Source organism: Zalophus californianus, chromosome 2, assembly GCF_009762305.2.
Source record: "Zalophus californianus isolate mZalCal1 chromosome 2, mZalCal1.pri.v2, whole genome shotgun sequence".
In the NCBI taxonomy this organism is placed as follows: Eukaryota; Metazoa; Chordata; class Mammalia; order Carnivora; family Otariidae; genus Zalophus; species Zalophus californianus.
Genome location: NC_045596.1, coordinates 94,562,880 through 94,576,078, shown reverse-complemented (window position 1 = coordinate 94,576,078; position 13,199 = coordinate 94,562,880). Strand labels below are relative to the sequence as shown.

The 13,199-nt window shown below is 37.2% G+C and overlaps 1 protein-coding gene across 5 annotated transcripts in view; it reads right to left on the bottom strand.

Moving 5' to 3' along the window:
* Positions 1–2,679: 2,679 nt before the first annotated feature.
* Positions 2,680–13,199, bottom strand: part of UGT8 (UDP glycosyltransferase 8) — an 87,224-nt gene continuing 76,704 nt past the window's right edge. For 2 of the 5 annotated variants that reach the window (XM_027598402.2, XM_027598403.1), the window contains exons 5-6: positions 10,350–10,569; positions 7,501–8,138 (exon numbers count right to left, since the gene is read on the bottom strand). In XM_027598402.2, the coding sequence (XP_027454203.1) occupies positions 7,775–8,138; positions 10,350–10,569 (584 nt within the window). In that variant the 3' untranslated portion in view covers positions 7,501–7,774. Of the gene's footprint in view, positions 3,733–4,439; positions 4,478–7,500; positions 8,139–10,349; positions 10,570–13,199 lie in introns of those variants that run through there. The other 3 variants (XM_027598404.2, XM_027598405.2, XM_027598406.2) reach the window with 3 other exon arrangements.

Sequence of the window (13,199 nt, the reverse complement as noted above, 5' to 3'; positions counted from 1 at the left end):
GAGAAAATAAACGATAGCCAGCAGAGATACGTTTTGTACCTTTCCATCTTGGTGTGCACAAACACGAGCTGACTCTTCCTACCCCCGTCCCCTGCAGTAAAGCTACATTCTCAGGGATCCTATCAGTTTATGTTGAAGCTGCACTGCTAGCTGATAGATGATCTGTGACCTAATAGGGCCCACATGCTTAAAGATACCTGGATATTGCCAAAGTCTTGCATTTGCCAAATTCCATCGACTTCTCTGGGTTCTAGATTCAAGAACTGTAAAGGTCTTTGCTTGCTTTTGCTCCCTCCCACCTTCTCTCTGGTGGGATAAATAAATAAATAAGTAAAATTTTAAAAAAGATGTGTTGCCATTCCAAAATACAAATTGCATGGCTGTTGAAACCATCCATCCAATTCAGCTAAGCCTCTCTGGAATATCACTGAAATATACCAAGTGGATGAAAATACATCGTGAAAAGCAGACGAGGCATTCTGAGGCAGTTTTCTATCTGAAACTGCTGCCTCCTTCCCAGGTGGCCCGTGCTTTGCTACCCACACCTTACAAGGAAGATGCACCTGCTGCGACCCTAGGATGAGAGAAGTTTTTGAATGCCTGCCACCTGTTAGTCCTGCATCTTTCTTTGGCTCTACCAGACAGCGGGCTGCAGTTGCAGCATCTTCTGTTAATATAAGCAACGCTAAACACATGCGAGTCAAGAGAATCAGAGATAAAATGCATCCTGGTGCAGACCCTTTTAGGAGCACCAATAATGAACGTAAGAGGCAGGCTTCCCCTGGAGAAAGGTAAGGTCCCTTCGTACAAACCAGTTGTACAAGAATTTTGACTAATCAAGCGGGGATTAAGAAGGGGTATGCGAGGCTTGACAGTTTAAAGATCACTGAGCTATGCCCTGAACCAGGTCATGGGGTCCCACAGCCAAAAGGGGATGCAGTGCTCACTCAGCCACAGCCTTCCTTGCCACACCTGTAAGGAAGCACTGTCTATATAGTCATTGTTTTTGATGGACCTTACATCCTAAAGGCATTCGGCTAGAGCAGACAAAAGATTTTTTAACACAGCCAGGCCTTCTGTAATTTGGGATTCTTAAGCTTCCAGTTGTGTTTCCATAGCATCATTCGATACGTAAGCACAATCTATGCACCATGTACCTGGGGGAAACGGTAGGGCAACTCAGAAAACACTGAACAGTGGAAAACCCAGGAGAGGAAACTAATAAAAGCTTGGAGGAGAGATGTGAGGGTGGGGCGGGGGGGGGAGACCAAGTAAGAGAGGAAATCAGGTTGTGCAGTACGTAGTTTGAAATCTGGAACCAGAGGCTGACATACTCAAAGTTAATTGTTTTCACACATGGTAAAACCGACCCATCCATTCACTTGGATCTATGAAATACCCGATTAAATTTCGTCCTTTCTTTCTTCTTCTTGAGACCCCCCCATGAGAAACTGTCATGTGTCAGTTCAATTCATTGTAAGAGAAACTGTTATTCATAACTAGAATCTAAATCTCAAAATATTTTTCTTCTAGAATAACTTAGAAGATGGGAGATTCCACAAAGAAGATACTCAGAGTGGTGGCTTGATTTTATAACAATTTCACCCTATCTTCGCAATACTTTAGCAAGAAATGTTATGGAGGTACAACTAACCTAGTTGTTAAAACTTGCTAGTTCTTTTGAACTCTATTCAGTTTCAAAGCCATTTTTGTTTCTTGAAATTTTAGGTCCATATGCTGGCCTTAAAAAATAGAGTAGGAATTTTTGGTTTGAGTTGATTTTTTAGAATCTCATTTCTAAAGAATTGTTTGGTATAATTTAAATGTTAACTCACACATGCACACCCATGCACAAAGAGAGTTAGTATTGATATTATATATTAATATATTTCTATCACTTTGGTATATACATCATTAGTATTTGCTTTGTTTTCCTATTGGCCAAGGCTTCACTAATTTTGTTCACACTGGCGCTTTTAAGCACTCTAGAACCGTCTACTTACTCAGAAGTTGAACTTCTTGTTATACCCAGAGGACAGGATCAGGATCAGAAGCAGAATTGGCCATTTTCATGATATCATAGCCTTGGGCATTTCTAGACTGGTCAGTTCCTTTGATTTGTGAACAAAATGCACTCACCCAGAAATATAATAATACCACACATCATCATCAACATGAAATTTAACATTACATGCAATTTACCTAAAATATTTATACTCAAAACTTCCAATTTTCTCCTAAAAGTAAGTAATACTCACGGACTTCAGCCAAAATTTCATAAGGGTAACAAAAGCAAAATTAGCATACATTTAAAAATTTTTTTCCTTTTTAGTTGTTTGACATTCCAATGCAGTGTTATGGTAAGTAAGAGTAATAGATCCTTCAATAGCAAAATTATCTGTTTGTATCTAAGATCTCAATAGCAAATTATTCTTGGTTACACTGTCTTTTACTTATTTCTGACCTAAATGGAAACTTGACCTTAATATTAGGACTAAGGATCCATGGTTTAGTAGAAATTACCTTTTAAAAGTGTGGATGCTATATTGAATTCAAGCTAATTCTGTCTTTGTAAATAAGGAATGATTGCTTACTGTAAAGAATAAGTTACTGAGAGTAAAAACTAACTAGAATAGTTTAATACTAAAACTAATAGAAACCAACATAGCAATAAAACTTTTTTAATCATAAAAAATTCAATGAGAACTTCAGGTTTTATTAGTGAATAAATGAAAATGCTTTGTAATATCTGAGACAGTTAACATTGGTGTTAGACTTGAATAGACTTACACTATTATAATTGGTTTATTTGAATAACGTAATTTTACATGTAATTCTAATTTTTCAGTCCACTGGGATTACATATTGCTCTGTTGAAAAAAATCTAGTTTTACTACACAAACTAAGCATATTCTCAGTAATGTTGTGGACTATATGAATTCTTTCTTAAATTTATGTCTTACTTACCCAAAAGTAAAGAATGTCAATTATATAATTATTGTGTGCCTTTCAGTGTCTATATTTTGACAAATAAGAGCATCCATGCTATTCTTCCCCTAAACCCAACTTAACAACCCAAACACCCAAGTGATAGGGAGCCTGAAACATCATACAGAATTTGTAGAAAAGTAACACTATGAAGATTTTAATTGCATGGATTCCTAAGGTACCTGTAACTAAAATTTGTTAGAAAAATGTTTTTGCTGTCTTCTAAAAATTTCACTAACATATTTGCATGAAACATAGATTTTCAACGCTGGCTGAAAATCTTACCCTTCCAGAAATAAGAATAAGAAGCCCCTTACTGCGTATTTTAGAGAATTTTCACCAACAGAATTTATATAGTTCTTAAACTTTGTCACGTTAAGATTTAAAATTTTTCTATTTCAAAATTTTTTGATTATACCAGTTATAAAGAAGCATTCTCTAATGTGATTCAATATTTAGAAACCATCTGAATTACTTAGAAGCAAAAATGAAAATGAATTAATTGTACTTTCAATAATAAAACAGATCACTTAACTATTCCTTGAAATGGTTTTGTTGCCTTGTTTTGGTTCTCTCATTTTTAAACCTTTTCTTTTCACAGTGGAGTCACTCAATTTTAGTAGCATGTTGGGCGTTGGTAGGAGTTGGGTTGTGAAGAGAGAAGACAGGACAACTGTGACAGACGAGGGCTCCACCAGCACCTCAGACACCACCGGGGTGAATAGAAGACTCGGGAAAAGGCTGCTGAATGAATAAATAAAACATGATTTTTTCAAACAAATTTCAAAAACTGAAAGTGCAACACTGTGACAGAGGTTCGTCTATTCAGGACTAACCACCACAGATTTGAGTGCTCATTTCACACTGGCCATTACGCTAAAATGTTTTACACACACCCACTGTTTAAAACATTTAGTATAGTGGCCAGTACAGAGCAAGGGTGTGTGTGAGCATGTATTCATAAGATATCCAAATCAGAAATACAAGAGTTAAAAGATTAGTAACCGCTAGAGTTAGCCTCCAATGTCAGGACCCTCAGACAACCAGCACTTGGGTTCAATAGACAAGTCTCGGAAAAAAAAAAAAAAAATGATGAGGGTGTTCCTGATTAAGTGAGTAAAGCCATAGGAGTTGTATTACCAACAACCACCAAGCAAGTCAGTAGTGAGTGTGGGGTTCACTGTGACGGTTCTTCTTGGCTACTCAGTGCTTCCACAGCACCTTGCACGGGTATCTGCTATAGCCGTCAGCACTTTACATTATAATTACTTACGCGACTGTATATCCCACCAGATCATGAGCTCCTTGACAGACTGACTGACTTTGGGGGTGCCTGGGTGGCTCAGTTGTTGAGCATCTGCCTTCGGCTCAGGTCATGATCCCAGGGTCCTAGGATCGAGCCCCGCATCGGGCTCCCTGCTGGGCCGGGAGCCTGCTTCTCCAGCTCCCACTCCCCCTGCTTGTGTTCCCTCTCTCGCTGTCTCTGTCTCTGTGTCAAATAAATAAATAAAATCTTTTTAAAAAGAGAGAGACTTTGTCATTCATAAATTCCCCTGGTATCTGGCATATTGTCTGCTGTGTGATGGGCATCCACTGAATTTCGGAAGAATGCCACTCTACGTGGCAGTTCTTAAATTCTAGTGGATAAATATATTTTTTCTTTAATTCTCTACAGTTGTGTACTTCAGAGAAGGTGCTTACCATTTATAAATAGTCATAGTCCACAAAATGTTCTCCCAATAAAGTGAACTTCTTTCATTTTAATTTCAGTCCATGTATTCTGCCCCATAACATCTAATTACAATGTCTAATATGCCTAATTATGGTACAAAGCTAGAAGCAGGACATCGAGGCAGGTTATCAGAATCTATCAGACCATTCGAGCACAGATATTCTTATAGTCTTGGCCGAAGCAGGAAATGTGTGGGGGATAAAAACCAGGATCCTACATCTTGACTCTGGAGTGTCTCGCCACTACTAGTCCCCAGCAGGGAAGGAGGCAGGCAGGGGCAGATAGCAGATCACAGAGTAGGTTTTGTGAAGAACAGTCCTCTGAGGACCCAGTATGGTGGATTCTCGCCCAGTTGGAGAGGGGTGCTGTATATCACAGCCTAGGGGTGGGTGGTAAAGATGTGGTTGGGTAACTTTCAGAGGTGATTATTTGAGGACAGTATCCCCGAGCCTACGTTGATAAACACCGGAGAAGACCTTACCAGAAAATGATCAGTGTAGTATCGCGAGTCTGAGATTGTGCTCAAATTTTAATACAAAGTTTCTATAGTCTCAAGAAGGATCTCTAACGTTCAAGTTCAATCATAAACTATTGCTTTCACCCAAACATTAGCTCCCTTCAATCCTGGCCATCCAAATTCTGCCCCTATGTCTGTTATTAAAAGGTATGGCTCTAAAGGAAAAATGGATCAATGTCTTAATTCTCATTTGCATTTGATATGATGATGACCAGCTATGAAAATATTTATAGAGGCTCTTTAAAAAAAAATGAATAAATACCTTCTTGAAAACTTTGCTTTATTAGAGAATCTAGCCCAAATGTGGAAAATTTAAAATAACTCTATTTACCAAAACTGGCTCACAATAAGCTTACTAGGAAAAAAAAAAAAAAACAACAATGATCAGTAAATGCCTACGCTTAACATTCTTAATTGTGGGATAATTTTAAGATCCATGTTGATGTACTTATAAGGTAAATCCCTCTGTTTAATAATAATAAAAAAATTCCCACATAACATTTTGTTTTTACACTCATATACACATATAAAAGTTGGGAGACATGTCTTAGAAAAATGTTTATAATGGATATACATAATATTGTGAAATAAAATCTGAATAAAAATTTTATTCCAACAACATTTCTCTATTTTTAAATCATGTTTATTAAGTTTTTATCACAGTGGAGATTAATTTATGCTTAATCATCCAGTGAGTGCCTACCGTCAACTTCATCCAATTCCAAAAAAGTAAAGTCAACTCATTCATACACTCTAAGCTTGTTCCCATCCCACCATTCATTGCCTGTGTCTTTTTTCCCTTTTAACAGCAACGTAATGATAAGATTGTGAAAAGGTATAACTAATAGGCTTATATGTAAAATACCATTTCTTCAAGTATTCAGAGAGCAGTACATTTGTCTGCATTGTACATTAGAAAACGATTTGTGACATTATTTCTAAGTAGAGGAGAGTGGCTCCTGGTGGGAGTGTAATGAAGTTGTATGTCATAGTGTATGACAAGGATTTACAGCATTCTAGAATTTTCACAACTCTTCCCATGTTAGTGTCATTAGGTGAACGTATGTTTCTAGTCTCAGCTGTCAGACATGGGATCTCCAACTACGAATAAATAAAGCATACACTCAACATGTGTAGTGCAAATGCTAAGTAAACAGAATGACATGGAATAAACTCATAGTTGCCAACTAATGAATGGTTCGGCCGGGAGGTCCTGATTTTATGATGTCCGTGACGTGCATCCCTATTCTCAAGTGAACACTGTCACTGTTCCGTGTCAGCCACAATGACTGGGAAACTCTACTGAGGTGGGGGGCGGGGGGGAAGAAGAGAAGAGGGAAGTAGAAACTCATTTCACAAGCAAGAGATACAATTTCTCTGTCACTTCTGTAAAACAGGTGAAGTCTGATCTGTTAACAAGATCTCAAACCTCTCAGACAAAGAAGGTACCAGTATGGAGAACTGTAAATGTCCCATTTAATGAAGTGTTGGCACCTATGTAATATGGATTGTGTGGCCCAGACAACAAAAAGGATGAAGATGTTTTTTAAAGTTAAAACTTTGGAAATGTAACACCTGAACATTCAAAAATTACATTATAAAAAAACCATCAGTTACAAAAACATTCAAATAACGGCCCTGTTTAAAGATGCCACATAAGCAATAATCTTCAGTATTTGAACAAAAGTCAGAGCTCTGTGGCTTTGTCTTAATTATGCATTTAATGCAATGTTATTCATTAAAATGAAATAGAAGAAAAACTATAAAATTCTTCCAGAAGCAAATTATTGGTAGGGGGAGAACAAAAGTAAAATATGACAACCGATTTATACATTTACTTAATTGCATGTATTTTTCCCCCAGAAGTGTCCACAGCCTATAAGAAAAAGAAAACAAAAACATAAAGCAAAACAAAACAAAAAAACTAACACAAACCAAAAAAACCCAAAAAAGTATAAAAACGGTGCCATGTATCTTTTCATTTTCTCCCGCTGCATTCAGTTTTGAGGGAAAAGTGTTCTTTCATGGTAAAGTGTTCTGAGTTCACATATATTAAATTCTAGAAAAGAAACATTTGGAGCCTGTCTTTCAAATTCATTCTTGAATGTGTTGCACCTTCAACAAATATGCCAAGCAGCCAGCTAAAAATTCTCTTAATTAGGAAACACACATACATACACACATACACTCAAACAAACAAATCTTTTTAAGAGAAAAGAAACCATTCCTTATCTGGGAAACACACATATCAAAAACTAAGGTCTGACATGGTCACTTAATTGATTTAAATAATTAAGGCTTCTAAAAGGTTCAGTGCCAAAACTCTCTGTATCAGTATTCGAATAAAATACGTTTTTGCATTTTAGGTTTGTGCTTTTTACAGCCATCTTAATTCCATAGAATTTTGTTAGTAAGATCAGATAAGGGAGTGTTAGAATTGTTTACCAACATTTTACTTTTAGTAGTTGTTAGACTAAATTATAGTGATAAAAATTCAATGACTGAACAGATTTGTTACTATCCTGTGGGCTGTTGGCTCATTTCACCTTCTTTTCATGTTTAATATGGCCATTTCTTTTGTACTTTCCATTGAGGATTCCATTATGGTAATGTCCATTAACTGTGCTATGCTTATTTCTAGACCACAAACTTTTGATTTTTCTGTAGATAAATTTTGTCACCCAGGACAAGAAGAAGTAAAACAAGGCAGCACCAAGCAAAAGCACAAAGGCAATATCCAGTAAAAAATACTGACAGAAAGAGATTTGATGGACAGCGGCACGTAGGTGATGGGCTCCGTTGTGACGAAGAATGTAATCTATCCAATAGACAGTCCGATTGACAGGGTGACCAGGTTGATCCTTGTGGATTTCTGAAAGTTTCTGGGCCCTCTGACGGTAGCTATGGAGTGGAGAGGCAGAACACAGGATGATCATGTCAATACAAGGTTCAGTATTATGACTTTCTCAATATAAAAATGAGGAAAATAATAAAAGCAACTACTCTTTATTAAGTACCTAGTACGTGCCAAGCACTGTGTTAAGTGCTTTAAACATAGTATCTTATGTTAAAACAATAAAATAAATTTTAAACAAGTGAGGAAAATGGAACTCGGAGAGACTAAGTGACCTGATTATGATTACAAAGTTGAGATTCAGATTCAAGTGTTTCTGACTCTACACCCCAGTTTTACTGGTTTGGTTTGGTTTTTTGCTATATCATACCTCTTGCCCACACATACTCCTTCTCTCAATATGCCTTTAAATACTATTAGCCAATGAGTCTCAACCAGGAAGAGGAGTATATTTATTAGATTCTAAAAGAAAAAGATGAGGAAAAAGGCAGGATTTTGTCTCAACACCTTTTTTAAGCAATGAAATTTAACTTTGCTCTGATTTAAAATAACATTAAGTGAAGGTATGAGGTTATTTTACTTATTCAACAGAGGAAAAGGAGTTGAGATACACCACTATGAAGCCATCCATAGATGACATTATATGCAGTACATATACATGCGTGTGTGTGTGTGTGTCTGTGTGTGTGTGTGTGTGTGTGTGTGTATAATGAAAATACCCTCTTAAATGGTTAATCTGAAATCAGAGTACTTCCATATACTTGAAGATTGCACAACCGGGATTTAATTGCTGTGTGACCTATGACTATAGTGTGGCCTCTGATTAGGCCTTGTTTATATCTCAAAGAACACTGACAAAGGGATTATATGTGGATAATCCAGCCTTTCGCTTTTTTCTGTAGAACAAATCCAATCTCAGTGCAACCATCCCCCCCATATACTCCACTTTAAGGCTGTATTTTACAAACTTTTCCTAAAAAGCCTGTAAGATATGTATCATTTTTCAGAAAATCATGAAATCTTGAAATCATGAAAATCTTGAAAAACACTCGACTTTAAAAGAAGAGCTACAGAACAGAGTTGTGATCAAGACACTGGATCCTTTAAGAGGTCAGCGCATGAAGGCTGCCTCTGAGCTCACATAAGGCAGCATAATGAACCCCAGTGCCCTTGAGAATCCAGCCTTTTATATGAAAGCTGCATCATTTTCTATGAAAGAATTTTTCTTCTTGTAGTTGTTTCTTAAGACTATGGCAATGCTTCTCAGTCCAGTGTTAAGCCATATCCCAGGTATAAACAGAAAAAGCGTACAGTCCTCCAAATTCTACTGTCATATGAAATGCAAGATCAATTAAATATCATGTAAAAATGGGAAAAACTGCTGCGTTGTTTTAAAACTACACAAGCCAGCTCTCTAGACCCTTTGAGACTCAGTGGTTAACTGGGTTAACTCAAGAAATCAAAGATTCTGATTAGTCATGCACCTGAGTAAATAAATCTCTGTGTTTCGGTGATACTTGTCCTAGGGAAACCCAGCACCAGTCACTACAAAGGGCACCAGCTTTGGAATCAAACAGTCCTGGTTCAAATTTCTCCTCTAATAGCTGTGCAACTACGGGCAAATTACTTAAGCTCTCTGAGTTTCAAGGGCCTAATTTTTATTTATTTTATTTTTTTATTTTATTTTTTTAAAGATTTTATTTATTCATTTGAGACACAAAGATACAGAGAGAGAGAGAGAGAGAGAGAGCATGAGCAGGGAGAGAGGCAGAGGCAGAGGGAGAGGGAGAAGCAGGCTCCCCGTTGAGCCAGGAGCCCGATGCGGGACTCAATCCCAGGACCCTGGGATCATGACCTGAGCCGAAGGCAGACGCTTAACCATCTGAGCCACCCAGGCGCCCCATCAAGTGCCTAATCTTTATAATGTGAATAATGAAAACAGCGATATACAGATATTATGAGTATTAAAATGAGACAAAGCACACACATTTTAGGCACCCGATGAATTGTTCCCACTGGAATTTCTCCAATTTGGCAAATCCTGGTAGAATATTATTCAAGGTCATACATGGCTGGCCATATGATTGCTATCTTTATTTTTCAAATTATAGAAGACATGCAGAAGGCATTAGACACAGGAATCTAAAGGATATTTCTATACTTGGTTTATTGACAACTTCTTGGTAATAATCAGTTTATTGACAATATGCTATGGTATATATATATTTCATCTGCTTTCATATTAATTGAAAACTTACCTGGGATTATTGATAACTTTCACCAGTGCTTCATATAGCTCTCCTTCAGTAACTGTCTTCCATTCTAGCAATATCCCCATGCCTTTTGCCTGGACCCGAGTCATAGTATCATAGTGGTCTCCAAAGAGTGGGATTCCCACTACAGGTACACCGTGATACATAGTTTCAAAAATACTATTCAAACCACCATGGCTCAGGAAGGCTTTAATATTTGAATGCCCTAAAGAAGGATTAAAAAAGAAAACAACTTAACAGTACTGTGAATTACTCGAAAAAGAGATTTTCCAGAAATCTCTTAAAAGTCAACACTATAATAAATACACATTTTAGATACAGGATTTTTAAAGGCATGATTTCACTGATTCCTGCTCTACATCAATTAAAATGCTTATTATATACATAATGAACTGATTTGTATATATTAGTTAAGAGCCATTTTCAAATCACTGAAATTTACAGCTTTAGGGAGTGTATTACAACTTTCCCTCAAATGCAAGTATCAACTGACTAGCCCCATCTATTTAAATGGCCAATAATAAATAGGAAGTCAACAAAAGCAAGAAATGCCAAAAATACCAGGGTGCAACCACATTCTACTAAAAGTAGACATCCGGGGCGCCTGGGTGGCTCAGTGGGTTAAGCATCTGCCTTTAGCTCAGGTCATGATTCCAGGGTCTTGGGATCAAGCCCCACATCGGGCTCCTTGTTCAGCAGTAAGCCTGCTTCTCCCTCTCCCTCTGCCTGCAGCTTCCCCTGCTTGTGCTCTCTCTCTCTCTCTGTCAAATAAATAAATAAAAATCTTTTTAAAAAATAAAAGTAGACATCCATTTCTGGATATGCAAGCATTTATCTCTCTATATATATTTTATTTTTTTTAAAAGATTTTATTTATTTAATTGACAGAGAGAGAGAGAGACAGCGAGAGAGGAATACAAGCAGGGGGAGTGGGAGAGGGAGAAGCAGGCTTCCTGCTGAGCAGGGAGCCCGATGTGGGGCTCAATCTCAGGACCCCGAGATCATGACCTGAGCCGAAGGCAGACGCTTAACCTACTGAGCCACCCAGGTGCCCTGGCATTTACCTATATTAATAAGTAGAATGCATTTTGTAAAAAAAAAAAAAAAAAAAAATGTTGAGATGTGGGGCCGGACTCCTGAAATCCATGAAAAGTTTATGTGCTTATTCAAGGAGGAACACTGTACAGTACAAAGTATTTACAACATTCAAGTCATGTCAGCTTCTATGCTTCACAATTTTAGGGTCCAATTTCAGTTTGGGTATATAAACAAGTAGGGACTGACACTTATAAAAATCAGTTGTAAGCAATGGAACATCATGTAACATCTAGTTGTCATGGGGATAAAAGAAGATAATTTATCAAAATTAATGAGGTATTTCAAAACCCAGATCTCCTCCTGAGCAGCCTATATTTCAGAAAGGGACCGAAAGCCTTGTATAAGAAGTATAAAACAAAGAAACACTGCACTTGAGAAGTGTGTGCCATGGCCAGAAAGGAACTACAGCTCACAGAAACAAACCTTTTAAATATTCATACACCAGGTACAAAACGGACTTCCGGGTGTTGAACCTCGGTCTCAACTGGGCACCAGGATCCTCTTTACCCCCCATCTAGCGGGGTTAGTCACTCAGTGTCACCTTTGCCTACAAGTGGCTTCTCAACTCAGCCCACCTAATGGATCTGCCCTCTCAGTGCAGTTCAAACTTTCTTTTTAGTAGCAAAACCTTTTCTTTGAACAAAACCTTACTACCAAGCCTGGCAGTGACAAATGAGACAGTGCTGGTGGGTGGAGGGCGGGGGGGAGTATGGAAGGAAAGGAGGGGAAAGAGAGTGGTCCAGTTCCTACTTCTCATCCTGGAGGAATCTTCTGATCATGGTTAACAGCCAACAGAGGACCCGCAAAGTCATACCTGGTGATAAGAAGGACACTAATCTCGGCAAAGGCAGAGAACTGAGATTCTGAGGAACCCGGAAGAGCTATGAATTTGAGGAGGACCAGGGGGTGCGGACCACTGAGTAGCTACACCTTGCTGCTGTACAGCCTCTCAGAAAAAAACCATGAGAACAGTTCAGATGTTCTCCGATAGCGGAATCACACTGTGGCACTGAAAGAGTTGACAGGCAATTATCTTATTTAAATTTCCTGCTTCTTTCTACCTTCTACTGAATCTGAAGTCATACTAGTAAAGACATAAAAAAAAAAAGAAAATGAAATACAAGTATTAAGAAAAGTAAATTGCCCTGTTTCTTCTTCAATTTTGTAATTTATAGAATAATATATATAATGAACTAGATGAAAAGGAATTATATATATATAAAAAAATTCCTCAGTTTCTTAGTTATAACATTCAATTTGCTGTTTTTTAGGATGGGTCATTTTATAGCTTCTAAAAAATACTTTTCAAAAGCCTATTTTTAAGAATATTATTTTAGAGCCACTTACATACCTCACTGTTTTTCAGTTACAAAATTCAATTTGCTGGTTTTTAGGACGGGTCACTGTAGCTTCTAAAAAATACTTTTCAAAAGCCTATTTTTAAGAGTATTGTTTAAAGACAACTTACATAATCTGTTAGATTTTAGTATTATTGAACAGATGATGGTCAACATTACCAAAACTCAATAACATTTTTATTATTTCCTTAATATCTTAAAGGATAATATGGCATCATGTTTTCCTAGATATTTAATGAAATTACAGTTTTACTAACTATGCTTATTTAACATAGAGTTAAATTACTTATTTCAAATATCTTAAAAGAAATGCATATAATTGTTATTTTAGTTTTTATCTGAGGATCAGAATCCCAATAAATAACTAAATCATGAGTTT